The sequence below is a fragment of the Sardina pilchardus genome, chromosome 9 (genome assembly GCF_963854185.1).
Source record: "Sardina pilchardus chromosome 9, fSarPil1.1, whole genome shotgun sequence".
NCBI lineage: Eukaryota > Metazoa > Chordata > Actinopteri > Clupeiformes > Clupeidae > Sardina > Sardina pilchardus.
Window position 1 is genome coordinate 9,691,612 of NC_085002.1, and position 19,988 is coordinate 9,711,599.

Here is a 19,988-nt window from a genome sequence, read left to right on the forward strand (position 1 = left end):
GAGCTGATATGTTTACTCTTGCCCCCATTCCTAGCAAAGTGCAGGCCTTACTAACTTACCATGTGTGTGTGCGTGTATGTGTGTATGGGTGTGTGTGTGCGCATGTTGTGTGTGCGTCTTTCTGTGTGTGCAAGAACGTGTGTGTGTGTGTGTGTGTGTGTGTGTGCGTGCTACTGAAATGTTAGTATGTGTATTTGTGTGTAAGCGCTTTTACCCCTTAAGGACATATACAAACAGTTATGAATTATTTTTATATGGATTACTCCTGTTCCATTCTAGAGACTAGTTTGGTCACTTGGTCTCTGAAAGCCAGTGGAGCCTGTTACCATGTGGAGCGTTTCATTAGCGTTATCAGTATCACTAGGGATGCACCAGTTCTTCAGATGGTCTCATTTTGCCAAGGTCTCTATTGCTAATTTAATGCGGCCCTCTCCTAAAGGTTTAAATATGACTATATGGAGACATTCATCAAAGCAAACACGTATTTTTGCTCCTCTTAATTCACAAGTGTAGACAGCATGTTTGGCAAGATGGGAGATGGGCACAGGGTGGGGTGCCATCGTTAGTGATGAGGTAGGAAGGTAGGCACGGTCAACTTCCCAAAGCTGACAGAGGGGGGGAGTGTGTAGCTCGTTAATCATCTTGATTAAGGCCCCCTCTGAACTTCCGTTAGAGATGACATTTGTTTTGCGCGTTAATGAGAATTGTGAGTCTCACCTTTACTTCGTTAATGGTTTCCAGGGGCAGTAGACAGTCTGTTTACTTTTTTTTTACTGACACCTTCTGCACCTAAACTGGCAGGAAGCTGGCCTCAGAGAGATCCTTTCTGCAGTGTGTTGCCAGGACACACCTATGCCAGCCATTTGTGAATGGACAGAGAGAGGAGTGAGGAGAAGGCGAGACAGAAGGAGGGAACAGAGTGAAAAAGGGAAAGGAGAGAGGAACGACGGTTGGGGAGGGGAAGAGGATGGAGGAGAAGAGAGGAGAGGAGCTGACAGAGAAAGAATGCTTCGAGGATATTTTGTAGCACAGAGAATGCCGGCATTAAGTTGTATGCTGTCTTGTATTTCTGCTTTTAAATCAGAGGTTTATTTTGGCAGTAGTATTTATGGAGACAAATGTTATTTTGATACTTAATCATTCTTGTACAGTGCAATGCCGTCTTGACATGGAAAGCCAAAGTAGTCCACTATCATTGTGTGTGTGTGTGTGTGTGTGTGTGTGTGTGTGTGTGCTGTGACAGACTGAATACACACATAGAATGCAGTGTCTTGAAGATAACTACAGCTAGTTGCCATGGTGACAGCTAGCCCATCCAGTGCAGGATGCTATCAGGACTGTACAGCACTTGGCTATTGGAGTCTTGATCATATCAGATACGTGCACACATAGAATACAGATATATGCTTCAAATGTCAGTGAAAGCATATTTATATGTGTGTTTGGGTGTGGATATATGTGTGTGTGTGTGTGTGTGTGTGTGTGTGTGGGGGGTGGGGTTGTAGGGAGCAAGAGACAGAGAGACTGTGTAATTGTCCGTGTTTTGGTACAAAACCTCTTTGGTGTAATGTGTATGTGTTCCCACTGCTGTCTAAATGAATTGAGAGCAATGAGCCAAGGTGTGGGGAGAATAACAATGAAAGAAAGGGAGAGGGAGAGAGAGATAGAGAGAGAGAGAGAGAGAGAGAGGAGGGGGGGGTATTGGAGAATAAGAGAGTAGCAAGGAAAAGTGGGAATAGAGAACAACACAGAGGCCAGAATGGGTGATGAAAATAAAAGGCTATACAGTATGTTGGATTCTTCAATGGAAGGAAAATGGCTGCTTTCACACGTTAGAGCAGTGCCCTGCCAAAGCAACCAAAGCAGCCACAGACAGCTTCATCAAATTTCGGCTACCCAGAGAGATTGGCTGTTCTTTTGTTTTGTTTTGTTTTGTTTTGGGTTTTTTAGCTGTGAAAAAACAAAACATTTTAGTCAACCACCACATTCTCACAGTATTTCTATCTGATGTGTTCGAGGACAGTGGATAACTTGCATTCACCCTCATGGTGCCCACCAGATGAGTGAGATGGGATGGTTAAAGGATGCCTCTGCAATTACTCGGACCTCAAGGTTCTGGCAGTGAATTTTCTGAGAGAAATAAAAAATAAAAAATTGTTTGATGTATTAAATATTTTATTGGTGTCATTACCCAATTCCATGTGCAAAATGAATTACAAAAGTAAGATTGGTGTATTATGTAATTTGCAAGATGAATTGTCAGCCAAAATGTCTAAGTTAATCATGCCTAACAAAAGCAGTTACATGAAGTAAAGCAACTGAATTATGAAAATACCTCATTACATACCCAGTTGTAAATGTGCTGTCAAAATATATTTCAATGAAGGCAATTCAGTCTCACAAACTTAATTTACAGACAAATTCATCTTCCTACTCAAATTCAGTTTTTAATAAGGAGAAAGTGCAGATTCACTCCACTGACCAGAACATACAAGAGGCTGCTGTTTGTAGCTTGTGCTCCACACTATTTGAACAGATGAGTCTACTGTATAATTGTCCTCTCTCACTGTGCTCTAAAAAGCCATTCCTGAGGTCCTGCTCTGGAAACAGAGTCCGTAGACCTGACCAGAGATAACAGAGTGAAAGTGAACACAGGTGTAAAACTTTACTGTGTATTTTTGTTTATTTTGAGTGTGTTTGTGTGACAACAGAGTATATGTGCGACTCTATCAGGGAAGTAGGTTACAACTGTTTACTAAAACATGTCCTCTTAAATGTACTCACTTGAGTTTTTGTTTCACGACGAAGAATTTCTGAGATCTGTCATCTCTGACAGACACGTCTGGATTTGCATTTGGTATGCCATACCAGTGTGTGCAGGACTGCATCCCAAATGTCTCTAAATTGCACAGGGTGTTATTTTGGAAGGTACTTACAACATAAAGCATGAGCACTGTTTTATAATGCTATCAGAAAGGTTGCAAAAATGACAATCAACCATTCTCCTTCGACTCCAAAAATTGGTTAGGATTTTGTAAGGTTTGAGTACGGAGAGCCAGCCTTCTGTCCATTCACACAATTCTGTCTTTCTTGGCAAGTTACCATGCACACACATACACACACAAATACAGATACACAACTTTACATAGATACACAAAAAGACAGGGCTCTTGGAGCTCCAAGGCAAATAAACATGGGATTTACTGAGCCAAGTGTTTTGGGTGTTTCAACTGATAAACTGTGATGATTTTCTTCGTACCATACCTGTGAGCTCATTGTTATTCAATGCTGTATATTTTGTCATGATTTTTGTTTCGCACCCATTAGTCAACAACCACTGTTAGAAATGAAGCGCCTTAAACATGAAATAGTCAACAGGAGGACAGTTATGGTAGGTAAGGTTTGTACGCTTACATGTTTTAAACTGGAAAGCACAATCAAGAGTCTTCATGTTCCTTTCTTAAAGATATTGTACAATAAAACAAATACAGAAAAAAAGTTATACATGAAAGAGAATTTAAAAATGTATAAAGCTATTGATATAGATCTATAATTGAAAATGGAGTATTTAAAGAGTACCAGAGTGCACGATAGAGAGACAGAGAAGAGTATTAGTCCCCGTTTTTCCACCTCTCCTTATGCTGTTGTTTGTAGGTCTTGAGGCTGTGTTTTGTACGTTTTTACCTGTTGACTTTCTATGAGGTCGTTTGTGTACTAAATGTTCTGTTGCTCATGCATGTTGTAACTCTGGAGCTGTGACCGTTCAAATGCGTGGCTAACTCAAGCCAGTACATGTGCTGTAAACAAGGAAAATTGTGTCAAACTGTTCACCTTCTTTTGGTAACGAACATTCCCTCCTTTCAACTGGCTAAAATTTCAATAAACCATACAAATGATTGATTTGATTCTCAGGAAATCGTTTATGAGTTGGGTGGCTGGTTGATTGGGGAGGATGGGCTTTGTTGGGCCAGTTTGGGTCACGCTGGGCTGGCTTAAGCCTTGGGGCACACAGACAATCTCAGCAGGAGTGCACACACTGAAAAAAAAAAATCGTTGAATTTACATGATTTTATTGTGTACATCGGTCCCACATGATCAGATTGTGTCCAACTGACCCAATTTTTACACTTTGGTTCTAGTTAATCGTTGCTTGTAAAGCCTACACAATGCAATCACATTGTATTACATAAAAAAATCATGTTGAATGAAGATGTTACCTTCATACTTATGTAATACCAATTTATTGTGTAATGTAAAAGTAATTTTATCATGTTAATGGAAGTAGATTTAAATGATACTTTTAACTTGAATTCTTAATGCTAATACAAATTAAACTCATAAAGAAATGTCCCTAGTAGTACATCTTTGTATTGAAATGAGCCAGTCAGTTTCAGTCTTTTCATTTTTTTATTGAACGCTACATGAGTACACAATGCTTTCATCCAACACTTTACAGTACAGTAGACATCCTACACAGAAAGAGAGAGGAGTGAGAGAGGGAAGGAGAGAGAGTGAGAAGGGAAGAGAAAGAGAGGAAGAGAAGGGGATAGAGAGAGGAAGACAATGGTGGTCTATGCTGCGAGCCAAACATGGTGGCAAAAATTACACTGGAGTTTGTCGCTGGAGTTATGTGGATGGGTGTGAGGTGCGTGTGTTTGTTAGTATGTGTGTGTTGGTGTGACAGAGAAAAAGAGAGAGTGAGAGATGAACAAGAGACCAAAAAGTGAGATGTGTTGAAGTCCTTTGCGCATCAAAAAAAGAAACAAATGTCCTCCGGTTCACTTGATTCATGTTCTCTCCGAACGTAAATCCCGACAGTAGCGTCTTCAATGGATTCACTGACATCAACTTCATCCATGCCCTGATTAAGACAGACAAATGCACATAACAGTACGGAAATTAGACCCCTTAACCAAGCTCTATTGAGAAATTAATGTATGTGAAAATAGGCAAAGCATAATGGCAATATAAACCTTGAATTTCACCAATTTATGATTCTGATACCATACTAAAAACATCCAGAATTTTTGATTTGATCCAAAGATTGATAAGAGACCACTACAGAAAGTAGTCATGTCTGAAATGTTACATTACTTTACATGGCTTAAGTCAATAAGCATTGAGGATTTAACAATCACAGCATTCTGCAGTCCATAGGAAAAAAGAATGAGACTTTGGCACAGTATAGACAAAGATATGGACAGGCAGCTGGACCTAATGGGGCATCTCTCCTTAGTTTCAGTTTCAGTTGCCCTATAGTCTTCTTTAAGCTGCCTGTCCATGAATTGGCCTATGTTTTCCCATATTGTCTCGTTCTTTTTCCAATGGACTGCATGTGGTGAGCTTAAAGGAACACTTCACCATTTTTTCATATTAAACTATGCTATTCCCTTAATTAAGACGAGTTGATACATACCTCTCACGTTTCAATGTGTGCACTCACCGGCTCTGGCGCGCGGCACAACTTTGATAGCATTTAGCTAGCCCAGTGCATTCATTAGGATCCAAACAGATGAAGTTAGAAGCGACCAAACACCTCCATATTTTCCCTATTAAAATACAGTTACATGAGTAGTCACACGACCAAGTATGGTGAGACAAAATAAAACATGGTGCATTTCTAAGCAGGCAAAAGGGATAACTATATTGTGTGGCGGAATAACATTGGGAGCATTTAGACTCTGCGCCATAATATCCTCACTCCAAAGTGAAACTGAAAGTGCAAAAGTGAGGATATTACTGCGCCACACAATATAGTTATCCCTCTTACCTGCTTACAAATGCACCACGTTTTATTTTGTCTCACCATACTTGGTCGTGTGACTACTCGTGTAACTGTATTTTGGGAAAACATGGAGGTGTTTGGTCGCTTCTAACTTCATCTCTGTTTGGATCCTAATGAATGCATTGGGCTAGCTAAGTGCTATCAAAGTTGCGCCGCACGCCAGAGCCAGTGAGTGCACGCATTGAATGTGAGAGGCATGTATCAACTCGTCTTATTTAAGGGAATAACGTAGTTTAATATGAAAAAACGGTGAAATGTTCCTTTAAACAGGGCTATGGGATTTACACTAGATTTCCCCTTTACGTAATACAAGAAGTGGAGTGTTGAGAATGTACATACCACATATTCCTGCACAAGGTTTTCAGGATCTTCCCCCATGTACATACAAAGTCCCTTCAGGAGACACTCCCAGCCAGCATCTATATCACACTGAAATAAAAAAATTTGATTAGCAGGTGAATCTAACCTTCATTTAAGTCAACCACTGCTGGAAACGATCATGGAAAAAGAAAGAAAAGTTTGACAAATACAATGTGAAGAAATATCAATATGATCAAAATCCCTTGTAAGGTTTGCATGATTTAAGACCCAGTATCACTCACATCAAGCAATCATTGAGAACATGACTGGAGACCTTTCCCTATTTGTCCCCCTCTCTTTTGGAACAGCTTTGTCAGGTTGTCAGAGTGAAGGTCTATCTGAGACAGGAACTTGGATTGAAGTGCGTCGTAATTCTTTTGAATTCTGCGTTGATCTGAAATAAAAGCATTAACAGGAAGGAAAGCAGATTTGAATTCCACGTTCTAAACGTGCAAGGACAGTGTGGGTATGTACAGGGAAAGGGAGCACTACGTCCAAAATGCGGATGCTTAAGCTTGTAATGATTTAGGAGCGTGGATCTACTTGATACTGTTTCTTTGCATCCCTTACAGCTCCAGATTTCCACCACCTAACCCTGCAACAGATATAAAAAAAAGACAATAGGCACATTATTAAAACGTCAATCTTAACATCAATAACAAGCAAAATGATATACTTACAATGTACTACCAAAATTCAGACTTCCATGTGAATTGACACATTTTTAACACAAACACAAATTTGTAGATCCTAATTTTGAATTGAATTTGATTTAGAAGCAATACAACTGATGACAGTACTTACAATTGGAAGTGCGTGCAATAACATGGACCTATGGAAGAGAAAAAACAATTACATCAACTCTATTCATAAGCACACAAATCAACATGTCACAAAACAAATGCACAAATCAAAACATGCCTAAATATTTTGTTTATGGCACAAGGAAAGCTATAATCAATGAATGCATGCAAACAAATGATTTTGGGTGTGAGGATCACTATGGAAAAAGAGAGTACCGGTATATAATGTAAGAATATAAGCTCCTAAAATGCTTATGTTGACTGCACAAACATGCACAAATGATTCCAACTATTTTGGAGTCATTTGGACATTGATGGAGGGCTAGAGTGAACTAAGGTCACTAAACATATTCAAGTTTGATTTCTTTAAGAAATCTTTTGAGCACGTTTTTTTTATTATTATTTTGCGGCACAAACAAATCAAAATACTTATGTTCATAGTGTGGGTACAAACTTTCTGGAACTATATGTCCACGTGGCTATGCTAGCACTAGCAGTAAAAGGTTTTCCTTGCAGTTTGCTAGCAACACACGTGGCGCACAGCTTTCATTAACATACACCTTTTTAATATTCTTCATGCAACCTACCCTAACATTCATATTCTCCACGAAATTCCAAAGTACATTATCCAACTAATGGACAATATTTAGCTCTAAGCTTTATTTATTAATTTCCCAACCAGCCAACGGTTGCAGCACATTTCTAGCTAGTGCTGGTTTCATGGTAGCAGCTAGGTTCCGTAGACGGGCTCTGGTTAGACTAACTAAAAAAAGCCGCGGAAAAAGACATCAAGGCTTCACAATGCAACGATTTTATACTGCAAGAAAACTGCTAGGAGATATGCTGCCTAATATAACATGATCATAAGGTTGATAAACTTACCTTTCAGTAGGTTAACTCGAGCCTCAGTTTTCATGACATACAGTCACCAGCAGCGATTAGGTTTTGGCCAACAATATCCAGTGTGACCACGATTCAAACGCTTCTTCTTCTACCGCTGGTTGTTTTAACTAGGCATTACAGCCACCTGCTGCTCTGGAGTATATCTGAACGTGAAATTTTCACTTCCAATTAACGTGAGAAAAATGAATACATCCAACATTCAAAATTAACTCTTCAAATCTACTAAATTAAAACATGTTTGCAAACGGAATGTAAAACAATCCTGTTGCATCTACCAGATTAATTCGTGTCACATCAATGACCCCCTATTTCCATTTTTTTCAGTGCAGTACTCCCAGCTTTGGGAATTCACCCTTTATATCTAAGCCAGACATTTAACACCCCACAGTAACGAGTAAAGATATTTATTTTCCAGCTCACAAGCACAGACAACTGTTTTTAACAGAAATATATTAACAATGGATATGCATGTCTCAAGGGTATTTGCCTCAAAGCAAGCTATGCCTACCAACATAGTATTCAAGGATGTCCAAAAGATAAGGCATTACATTCAACAGAAACTTGAAAACTTGAAAATTCAAGAGAAATGTATGCATGTATGTGCAGTGCAACCAAAACAAATATTACTGCAATAATATTGACAGTGAAACTACTTCTGTTTTCTCCTGTTCCGGGTGTGTGTGTGCGCATGTGTGTGTGTGCGTGCGTGCGTGCGTGCGTGCGTGCGTGCGTGCGTGCGTGTGTGTGTGCGTGTGTGTGTGGAGTACAGTACAGTAGAATAGCTAAATGAACAGGAAGCTGTGTACAGAGGGGCAGGTACAGGACTCCTGGCGCCGGACTCTTTTCCATAATCCTCTACACCTCGGGTTGCCCACGGCCTGCCACTGCAGAGACACATTCCTATGGACACAGAGGTCAAGAAATCTCACTATGCAATGTATCTATACATATGGAATAACATATACATCTGCGAATACCTATAGAAGTACACAAAAAGACACATTTTGTTTGCCATGTTAGTTGTTTTTTCCTTTGCAATATGAGGTCCTAGAGTGACATCTACTGGTTGAATATAGTTTGAAATAGAGTGAAGAACATGACTGTTGCAACTGGCTTAAAACGATAAGGAACAGGAGTAAGGTTAACCAAACATTTATTTAATCTAAAGTGATCAAAAATAATAAATAACTGCAGTCAAAGTCCAGTAGAAAGAAAAATAATGATGTGACAGTGTGAGTGTGAATCATCCCTCAGTTATTAGAAAGAAAGAGGGAGAAGTAAAGAGAAACAACGCCTCCACAGCACCAAGTGCCCAAATGACAGATGCCCCCCATCGACCCCTCTTAAATGCCCAGCAACACCCCTCTACAGGTGTGCATAACAGACTAGTTAACACTGACTGCACAGAGATGGTGGGGGCACAGGGGGTTGTGACACCATGCAGATATGTAGCCCTCCACAACCCTGTTTCCAAAATACTTTTCAAGTGCTAGCCGCCGATGGCATAGGCACTAAAGCACCCCCAAACCATCTTTTGAACTGTGGGCTACTACTAATATGTTGGGTATAGCCTGGAGTCCATGTCCGAAGTCCATAATATCCAAAAGGTCACAGGACAGTTTCCCACATTGACTCTGTTAATCTTAAATGGGTTCAGACCCTGAGAAGATGGTGGTGTGTCCGGATCATGTTTAAAATGACTCTTTGCATGGTGGATATTTAACCAGTATTGTGAATGGAGCATCAGGCTGTTCAAATGCAGCACAGTGGCAATTGGAAGTTCTCCTCCTGAGCCCATGCAATGATTTTCATTACAGAATCATGTTCGTTCTTAATGCAGTGCCACCCGAGGCCCCAAAGAGCATGGCCATCCAACATTGTTTTTCAGCCCTGTCCTTGTGTGCATTTCTTTGGATTCTGTTGACGATATTATGTAGGCCTTCCATACATGATGAATCCCCACATTATTCTTAAAAGGTTTTTTTTGCCTGGAGTTTTTCAAAGATCTCAGAGACTGCATTTCTATTCTTATACCCAATCAAATCGCTTATTAACCAAACTAGTTAACAAAATGTCCCTCTAAGTGTTTCCCAAACTTGTCCCACAAATCTTTCTGCTTCTTCTGATTCCCATTTCAATCTTAGAGCCCCTTTGAGACCACAACAGCCAACCTGCAACAACCAGGTACATTTTCTCCCTCTGGATCTCTCTCTTTTATTCCTACAACATGCAGTCTGGTTGGCTCAGTTCTCCCCCTGTGGTCAACTTACCCGTCCTCGGTGGAGTTCTCTCCATCTCCAGAGCAGTGTGTCTGTCCTGAGGCCAGGGCCGGCGGTTGGCACTCCACACACACGTGGTGACCCTCGCGCAGGTACTGCATCCAGCGGGTGTGAGCGCCAACGCTTCTCGCACAGCCCTCAGTCAGGGAGGTGAGCTGGAATTCAACGCAGTACCTGCCACCACCCCACCATCACACAAACAAACACACACACAAGGTATGACTGACATTTGAAATCATATGTTATCACTCTGATACATTAAGAAAAAAAATGCTCTCAAAGCTCACCCAGCAATGTCCCCAGTGTCCAGGACATCCCTCTTTTTTCTGGCATTGCCATAGCCACCAGTGGTAATGAGAGCTGGCACTGCAAGAGTTTAGGGAACACTTTACAAGAATGGTCACAAATTAGCATTAGTTACACACTAGTTAAGAATGAACAAACACTTACCGTATTTTCCGGACTATAAGTCGCACCGGAGTATAAATCGCATCAGTCAGAAAATGCCTCATGAAGAGGAAAAATCCGTATATAGGTCACACCGGAATACAAGTTGCATTTATTACCTCTGCCAAGGAGGTTATGTTTTCATCAGGGTTTGTATGTTTGTATGTTTGTCTGTTTGTCTGTCTGTTTGTTGGCAAGATAACTAAAAAAGAAATGGATGGATTTCTAGTTTAGAAATGTATTTCAGAGCATCCAAGAACAAGAACAGATATTCTTTGGCCTATCCAGTCTTTCCAGTCCAGTTGTCTTTAAGTTAATGTTTCAGGGGTAGGCCTGCACAGTTGTACAGTTGGGCCTATAACAGCTCTGGTTATCACAAGTCTAGATCGTCCATCTCGCAGCTGTAGACGGTAATGTTTACTCCTCTTTCACTTCGGAATTATTGAAAAACATGTTAAATTTCATATAAAAGTCGCAGCTGACTATAAGTCAAACTATGAAAAAAAGTGTGATTTATAGTCCGGAAAAATCCGGTAATTCATCATTATTAAGTATTTCAATCCCCCCAACATTAATTTAGGATTAACAAATGATGAATTCATGTGCTTTTCCTCCCTAATACATTCTCATTGACTAGGGTTTATCAGTGTGTTTTCTTCTGTTATAAATTATGAATTCCCAATTTCCTAATCAGTTGTATTCATACTGCTTAGTGTACAATCAATATGTGCAAATAGCACTCCACCAAAATATAATTCATGATGAATTCCTAATGAATTCCTAATGAGCTAAAGATTATGTTAATGTGGTAGATTTAGGTGAATGCTTCACTCATTTCATTGCCAATTCAATGTTATTCAGACTTCATACATATAGGCCTACTGTTTGCCAGCTGGTGGACAATACTGGGTGCAATACATAAATCTCCTTGTAGAACCTGATAATGTAATAAATCCCCGATAATGTAATAACCCCGATAATGTAATAAACAAGTGGCACTTGAGTCCATTGAAAATGTAATACAACCTGATAATGTAATAACTTCCCGATAATGTAATAAAGTGTATTTCTCAATAATGTAATACACTTTTTACCAATAATGTAATAACGTATTGCATTAACGGGAGGTTATTACATTATCAGGTTAGCCTTCATTTTGCAGGTCCTGATAATGTAATAACTCCCCAATATTGTAATAAATTAACAGCAGACCACTCGTAACTGGGGCTCAAGTGGTGATACTGTGTAGGCAACTCTAGCTGGAGAGCTCTAGCGCCACCAACAGGTCAAATTTGAACAGGCATGAATGGTTAACTTTTGACCTGTTCATCCATTTTTAACAAACAATGTATCACTGGAACCCTTGGGCCAAGCCGAATTCAATGTATATTTTATGTCTTTTTCAGCCATATTGGATTTTCTGCCATCTTTGATTTTATCAAAAACCTTTAAAAGGCTTCTCTTGACACAAATGTTGTCTAATCTTTCCAAAATGTTGCCCAGATTATCTTTATACCATGACACACGAATGCATTCAACATCTTGAAATTCAAAGGCTTTTAGCTGTGACGGCCTATAAAACTTGCCATAGATGTCGCAAAACAGGAAGTAAGCTTATTTCTCAGCAACCCTTTAACATATCTCAACCAAATTTGGTATATAGACTCATAACATCATCCTGGGGACCTGTGACCACTAGGGGGCTACATATTCTGTCAAATCTTTATGCAACTTGGCATATGATCTTCAGGCCAAGCTGAGCAAATGTGTCAAACAGCTTTAAAAAAAAAAAAATAATAATCAAAACAGCTTGGCTGTGACATCCATCCAAATACGACGCCATGGCCGCAAAACAGGAAGTAAGGTCATTTCTCAGCTATCCTTTAACATATCATAATCAAACATGTTACATAGATTCATGAGATCATCTGATACCACAGAAATGGTGACCTTTGAACTCCAATGGTACTGTATTTAAACTGTTTATTTAATTTAGCACACAACAAAAGTAACTTATATCCAGAAAAGCCATTAAAACTAGATGCACATTCTCTCTGCAAATATCAAGCACGCTTTTGTTTCCTTCACCCACTCCATCCCCTACTGCCACTTTTATGTATGTAAATGAGTGTGTGAATGTGTGCGCTTGCTTTTGTGTATGAGTGCTTCTCTGTCTATGAGTGTGTGTGTGTGTGTGTGTGTGTGTGTGTGTGTGTGTCTGCTTGTCTGTTAGTGTGTGTTTTATGTGTCTCTATGTGTATATGTTCACTATGTTCTCTGCCGTCACTGTTACTCCAATATCAGATCACACACACACACACACGCAGGCACACACTCACACACACACATGCGCACGTGCTCGCGCACACACACACGCAGGCACACACTCGCACACACACACACGCACATGCACACACACACACACACACACACACACACACACACAGGCACACATACAGATACACCCACAGAGAGAGAGAGAGAGAGAGAGAGAGAGAGAAAGAGAGAACACACACAGAATACACACAGAACACACACACACACACACACAGACACAGAGAGAGATAGAAAGAAAGAGAACACACACAGAATACACACAGAACATGCACATACACACACATGCAAACACACACGGTCACACAGAAACGCATCCATGCACACACACACACACACACACAGGCTATTGTATATCACACACACACACACTCACTTCTCAGCTCCGGTGGTCTCACAAAGTGCTGCATCTCACAAAACGTACTCAAAGATGTGTATGTGTGTGTGTGTGTGTGTGTGTGTGTGTGTGTGTGTGTGTGTGTGTGTGTGTGTGTGTGTGTGTGAGGTGTGTGTGTGCACTGTGCATCTGTGTGTGTGTGTGAGGTGTGTGTGAGGGTGTGTGTGTGCATGCGTGTGGGCGTGTTTGTGCATGTGTTTGTGTAATCGATTATGTACGTGTGTGTGTGCTGATGCGTGTGAGTGTGTGTGTGTGTGTGTGTGTGTGTGTGTGTGTGTGTGTGTGTGTGTGTGTGTGTATGTGCCTGTGCTTGTCTGTGTTTGTTTGTGTGTGTGTGTGTGTGTGTGTGTGTGTGTTCCTGCATGTTTGTGTTTGTGTGTGTGTGTATGACCGTAGCATCCAGTACCCAGAGCAACCCTTCGCTTAATACCACCATCTATGGGCCGATGGGTATACAGTCCTGAATGCACACATAAATCCATTTATGTTATAGTCCCATGGATGAAGTTCCACAAAACTTGGCATACTCCCAGAGGATGTCAGGTTAATCATACACTTGAAATTTGGTGCAGTTCATAACATCTCATCTGAAGATAGGGGCAATTAAAGTAATATTACATTGCATTTTCAATTTTTACCATGGGGGTGCAAATCACAAATGACTGGTTATAAGCTAAGTTGATGCAGGCTCTTGAGACCAATATACTATAAACATTTTGTCATCCTCGGTGCCACGGTTCAGGTAGTTATGTATGTGCGGGGGTGGAGTGACCCTTGGGGACAAAACAAAATATTTCCGTAAAAGTCTACTGGGGCTACATGCCCACCAAGTTTCATGTGTCCCGGTGTTACGGTGTCCCGGGAATTGTTGACCAAAAATATGACGGGGAAAAAAAAAAAAAAACTTTGACAACGACTATATGATCGCTTCGCTAGCTATGCTAGCGACGGTCATAATAAAAATGTTAAAGCGTTGCTGAGAAATTGGCTTACTTCCTGTTTTTCGTGATCTCTACGTCTTGTTTGATTGGCTGTCACGGCCAAACACCCTTGAATTTCAAGATGTTTCGAGAAGATTACAAAATTGTGTGACAAGAGAAACCTTTTAAAGGTTATGGATCAAATCATAGATGGCAGAAAATTCAATATGGCCCAAGGGTTCCAGTGATACATTGTTTGTTAAAAATGAATGGACAGGTCAAAAGTTAATGAACATTCATGCATGTCCAACTCAGACCTGTTGGCGGCGCTAGAGCTCTTGAGCTTGCGTTGCTTACACAGTATCACCACTTGAATCCGAGAAATGGGTGGTCTGCTGTTAAATTATTACAATATTTGGGGATTATTACATTATCAGGACCTGCGAAATGAAGGCTAACCTGATAATGTAATAACCTCCCGTTAATGCAATCCGTTATTACATTATTGGTAAAAAGTGTGTTACATTATTGGGAAATGCACTTTATTACATTATCGGGAAGTTATTACATTATCAGGTTGTATTACATTTTCAATGGACTCAAGTGCCACTTGTTTATTACATTATCGGGGTTATTACATTATCGGGGATTTATTACATTATCAGGTTCTACACTCCTTCTCAGGCACCTTAGAGACCTTGAGTAAGGTCTTTCCTCTTTGTTATTACTATTTAACAACAAACTGCTCCTCCGAACCTTGAGCTTGGTCCTAACTTATCTACTACTGGTATCCTATGTATTTGTTGTACTATTTTAAATATTATCAGTGTCTGTAACTACCGGCGCAGGTATGTCTTAGAGTACCCTCCACGGAGGCTATTTTATTTTTATTGTGTGTTTTATGTGGGCATGACGGAGTGCACAGCAATGTAATTTCCATGTAAATGGATTAAATAAACCTTGACTTGACTTGACTTGACTTGACTTGACTTGACTTGACTACATAATGCTTACTTTTCAATTAATCATTACCTAATGATAAACTTATGAAAACATGACTGCTAGTTTCTTTATATCTTCAGCAGATGTCCTATTGGACCAGCAGCATGTTTATTGGCCAGACAATATGTCATTGTCCACTCAATGAGAGTCGAGTGATCTTTTAGCTGGGTTTCATCCCGGTTGCCTCTGTCACCAGGTTTGCCCTTCATATATTCCCCAAGACCTCTCAATATTTTGGTTATGCCCTCTGGTTAGAGGATCTATAAAGGCTCTGCAAATGTGTATTGCTAGAGAAGTTATATTCAGTAGGCATTAACAAATGAGTATCAGGGTGTCACTTCACTTTAAGGCACACAAAAACAGTAAGTAAAGGTGATGTCATGCTAAATCATTCATGTGTTCACATGAACTCCTATTGAACAAATGCGTCTTACTAGTCATGTGAAGTAACCATAAACAAAGGAGTATCAGGGTGTCACTTCTCGGTAGGCCTACACAAAAGCAAAGGTAAGTAAAGGTTTCATGATGAATTCATCATGTGTCCATATAGTAGTATATACCTATCTCTACTACACAGGCCTCTGCATTGCAACATCGCGCAAACATACCCGGTCTCTAATGTGCCTGAGGAGATGTATTTATTTCACAGGACTGTCTACTGGCTGGCAAACAGTAGACCTATATGTATTAAATCTGAATAATTTAATTAAAAGTGAGGAATTCACCTAAAGTAACACTGACATAATCTCCAGGTCATTATGAATTCATTATGTGTACAGTATGTATGCCAACATTAGGGATTATGAATTAGTTTACTGCTTACCTTATGATGGATTACAATGGATTACATCTAACAACAAATTCTGGGGTTGGTTTAAATGAAAGGGCCATAACAACACAGGCATTTGCCTATTTACCATACCGAGAGTCTGACGACACTGGCGCTGTCGATCGTGGTACTCCGCGCAGCCTGCGTTCTCTTGTAGCGCCGGGCATGGATGCGCGCCGTTCTGGGAGTCCTGCAGTACGGTTCTCTGTCGCACGCGCACTGTGGCACGACACGGCTCCGCACATCCCGACCAGTGAGTCCATTCACTCACGACACACGGAACGGCTGGCAGACGGAAGGGGGGAGACATAGAGTTTGTTTAACTTTTGCTTAGTCAGCTGCCAGGATTTTATCATTCCATCAGGCTGACATCTACTAGGCCTACAGTGAATTAAAAGTGTAACACAACCTTTTAGCTTATTTGCTTATTTCGTCGAAAACCACGATTGCCTAGACAAAATAACTTTGATGACCGTTATTTCTGTAGGCTATAACTTAAAACCCTAAAACATGAAACCTTACAATGAGGCTACACAATGAAAAGGGGTGCGGCAAGAGGAAGTTGTCCTCAAGTTGTCATGCAAAAAATCGCATATTTGGAAAGAAAGATACCTGGACATGCGAACTCGTAGTCATGACAGCAGTCCAGCGTAGACAGACAGGCTTGGTCGCAGAAGCAGTCTCCGTTGCCCCCGTCTATCCTCCTGTCCTGAGTCACACAAGACAGATCTCGTCCAGGGCAGCACAGGCCTGCGCTCCTACAGCCTCCCTCACCTCGCCGAACTAGCAGAAGGACAACAAGTGCCCACACACCTTCACGACCAGGTAACATGTCAACGAGCGAGCCCGTTCTCCTGGACAACGATTTTACGCACCCATCGGAAACGTTGTTAAAATGTTTTGGTTTTCTGTCTCAGTCCAGTACAGCTTTCAGTTCAACAGGTTCAACAAAGTTGGAAATGACCCGAGCAGAGTTCAAGTGAAACCTAAACACGCCTTGCGTGTTAAATGTTCAGAGATGCCGGCCTTATGTGTCACTGCTCGTGGAGTTTTTGATGGACACAGTCACACTACGCGCAGTGTTATCAGACGGTGCTGACCTTCGCCTCTTGGTGGACTTGTGAATCCTCACTGTATCTCCCTTAAAGGGAAAGAGCGTCCGGTAATAGTAGTTTCCCTCATCCCAAATGACTCATTCATTTCACCTACTATTAATTCATACACCACATACCGAATACGTTTTACACAAGGTAGCCCAACAGAACAAGCGAATACAGCTTATTTTGACACCTACATTTTACAAACATTTTACAAATATTCCTTAAATATGTAGACAATTGTAGACATTGTTGGCGTCACACTATTATACATCTTTGTTGGCACCTCTGGGTTTATTTAGAATGGCTTTTTACTAACTATTTTGGGTTTTGTAGACACTTTTTCGTTTTATAAACATATGTTTTGGTGAAACATTATGGCATTATGAACATTATACAACATATAAACATTATGGCATTATGACTTGACATCATTGGATGTACTGTATGTAATACCAAGTGCATCTCATTGGATGTTTGCAATGTTTACCAACAGAGCAACTGTGTAACAAGTCTACTGAGGCTGGAATGGGCTCTCTCTCTCTCTCTCTCTCTCTCTCTCTCTCTCTCTCTCTCTCTCTCTTTCTCTCTCTCTCTCTCTGTCCCTCACACATGCACACACACACACACACACACACACACACACACACACACACACACACACACACACACACACACACACACACACACACACACACACACACACACACACACACACACACAAACACACTCAAAACCCTCCCTTCCATGCAAGTTAGTTTAACTCTTCTCTACTGGCCATTCATGCTCAAACATGTGAAAGGGGTGGATTAATTTAATTCCCCTTACTGGGGTCTATTCATGCAGAAAAAACAATACCGCAGTGCAGGCTGAAATATGGGCCTCTATTCATGTACACATTCCCAGGCATTCCCTGTGTGTGTGTGTGTGTGAGAGAGAGAGAGAGAGAGAGAGAGAGAGAGAGAGAGAGAGAGAGAGAGAGAGAGTGTTTGTGTGAATGTATGTGTGCGTGCAGGCGTGTGAATGTACATGTGTGTGTATGTGTGAACTTTAAGCCAGTGACTCAAAACATTTGCACTTCTTAATGATACTATGGAGAGAGACCTTGCAGATAAAAGAGTATTTTTACCTTTGTAAGTGTGAAAAGAAAAGGTTTCTCTGAAACTTGGCAGAATTATATCGATTTAGAATATCACAAACAGGCTTTATTTTCTCTTTGTAAAACACACTTTGCCATCTGATCGCAATCAGTGTTGAGCTCTAACCGAGGTCTGTGTATTATAAGGTGACTCCTGCGACCCTGCGCCCAGCTGTCTCAGACACCTCATCTGGTGCCAGGTAAGCTGTCCTGTCAGAGCTGCTCTAATAACACCTGCTGGAGGTATAACACTGTGAACTACTGTCCAGTGTCCACTAAAAGTCTCCAATTGAGGAGATGATGTAGAGCAGGGCTATTCAACTAGCAGGGCTACTCCGCTAGAAGGAATATACTGTTAAGTGGCACTATGCAAGTCAAAGGAGTAAAGTTGCCCCCTGGTCACTCGGTCAGCTATAATAGCGTCCCTTCATGTAGCCTGGACATTGACCTGTCACCCGACGCTAGAGGCCTTTTACAAGGCTCTTTCACAAAGAATACATATGATATATCACCTGATTGAGGCATTACAAAGCTGCTTATTGTTTGTCAGTTTCACTGAGGTTTGTTTTACAAATACCGAACTTATCACTGTAACTAGCTGAATATTGTATAGCATATCTCCTTTTTTGATCCCGTAAGGGAAATTCGTTCTCTGCATTTAACCCAATTTAACCAAATTAGTGAACACACAGTGAGGTGAATCACACACTAACCCAGAGCAGTGAGCTGCCTGCCCAACCAGCGGCGCTCGGGGAGCAGTGAGGGGTTAGGTGCCTTGCTCAAGGGCACCTCAGCCGTGGACTGGTCGGGAATCGAACCGGCAACACTCCGGGTACAAGTCCGAAGCCCTAACCAGTAGGCCACGGCTGCCCCCATATAGATGCCCAGCATATTGGGTGGCCCACGAAGACCCAGTGGTCGTCCTGTCTATCCCACTTGGTGATGATGTTGAATAGCCCTGATGTAAAGACACAGCAACTAGCAGCCCCGAATGGGAAATGGTGTGGATTTTGATTTGTCCACCCTCTTACAGGAATGCTGCTTTAAGTTTAGAGGAATAGGTCCACTATGTATCACAACATTTCAGATTTCAACAACTTTCTCTGTGAAAAAACAAAAAACAAAAGCTTATTACTACAGTTGAAAAAGTGCTATCTTGTGATAGTATTTTAGGTTTAGCTATATTTAGTTTTAGCTTCAGTTTGTGCTCTACAAAGTTCTCTCTCACTGGTAAAAGCTCAGTGTTTAAGTTCCAGATTTGCCTGCTCCGTAAATGGCAACCTTGTATATGATTGAGTGATGATTAACATCCCACACAAGGAAACACTGTTCTGAAGGCAAACCGCTCTACATGTCCCCCCACTAAAGAATCTAGCATCCACTCCCTGCCCCCGTTCAAAAGGATTAACTGCACATGCATATACATTTCCAGATCTCCTTACTACTTCTACTCAGACACGTGGGGCCCTCTCACACCAGGCACACAGAAAGAAATCTAGCCCATTGAGTACATACTAGGTCACCACTGCTTTCAATAAGCAAACTAAAACCACTGATGTAGACATTACCAGACATACTGTAGATTAAGCAGAGGTTCCTGACTGATCCACTATGCATTGAGTACAGACCAATATCTATCAAACAATCATCTTTTCGCCAATATACTGTGTGTGTATAATAGATGAATGGTTCAG

At 40.9% G+C, this 19,988-nt stretch overlaps 1 protein-coding gene and 1 long non-coding RNA gene across 2 annotated transcripts; both read right to left on the reverse strand.

Annotated features, from left to right (window-relative positions):
* Nucleotides 1–4,451: 4,451 nt before the first annotated feature.
* On the reverse strand, nt 4,452–6,509 carry LOC134092412 (uncharacterized). Its single transcript, XR_009940220.1, has 3 exons — nt 6,388–6,509; nt 6,125–6,214; nt 4,452–4,861 (listed from the first exon to the last, which is right to left on the reverse strand). It is a non-coding gene; the product is annotated as an uncharacterized LOC134092412 (long non-coding RNA).
* A 2,124-nt stretch (nt 6,510–8,633) lies between these two features.
* Nucleotides 8,634–17,070, reverse strand: si:dkey-7k24.5 (somatomedin-B and thrombospondin type-1 domain-containing protein). The gene is made up of 5 exons (XM_062545422.1): nt 16,672–17,070; nt 16,153–16,344; nt 10,418–10,496; nt 10,122–10,304; nt 8,634–8,751 (listed from the first exon to the last, which is right to left on the reverse strand). Exons 1-5 carry the CDS (start codon nt 16,889–16,891, stop codon nt 8,634–8,636), a joined length of 792 nt encoding a protein of 263 aa, XP_062401406.1. The 5' UTR covers nt 16,892–17,070.
* Nucleotides 17,071–19,988: the final 2,918 nt, after the last annotated feature.

Coding starts and splice junctions, on each gene's coding strand:
- si:dkey-7k24.5 (XM_062545422.1), bottom strand. CDS start 16,891: ATGTTACCTGGTCGTGAAGGTGTGTGGGCACTTGTTGTCCTTCTGCTA. Junction 16,345..16,671: donor CTACGAGTTCGCATGTCCAG/GTATCTTTCTTT, acceptor TCCGTCTGCCAG/CCGTTCCGTGTGTCGTGAGT. Junction 10,497..16,152: donor CCAGTGTCGTCAGACTCTCG/GTATGGTAAATA, acceptor AAACTCTTGCAG/TGCCAGCTCTCATTACCACT.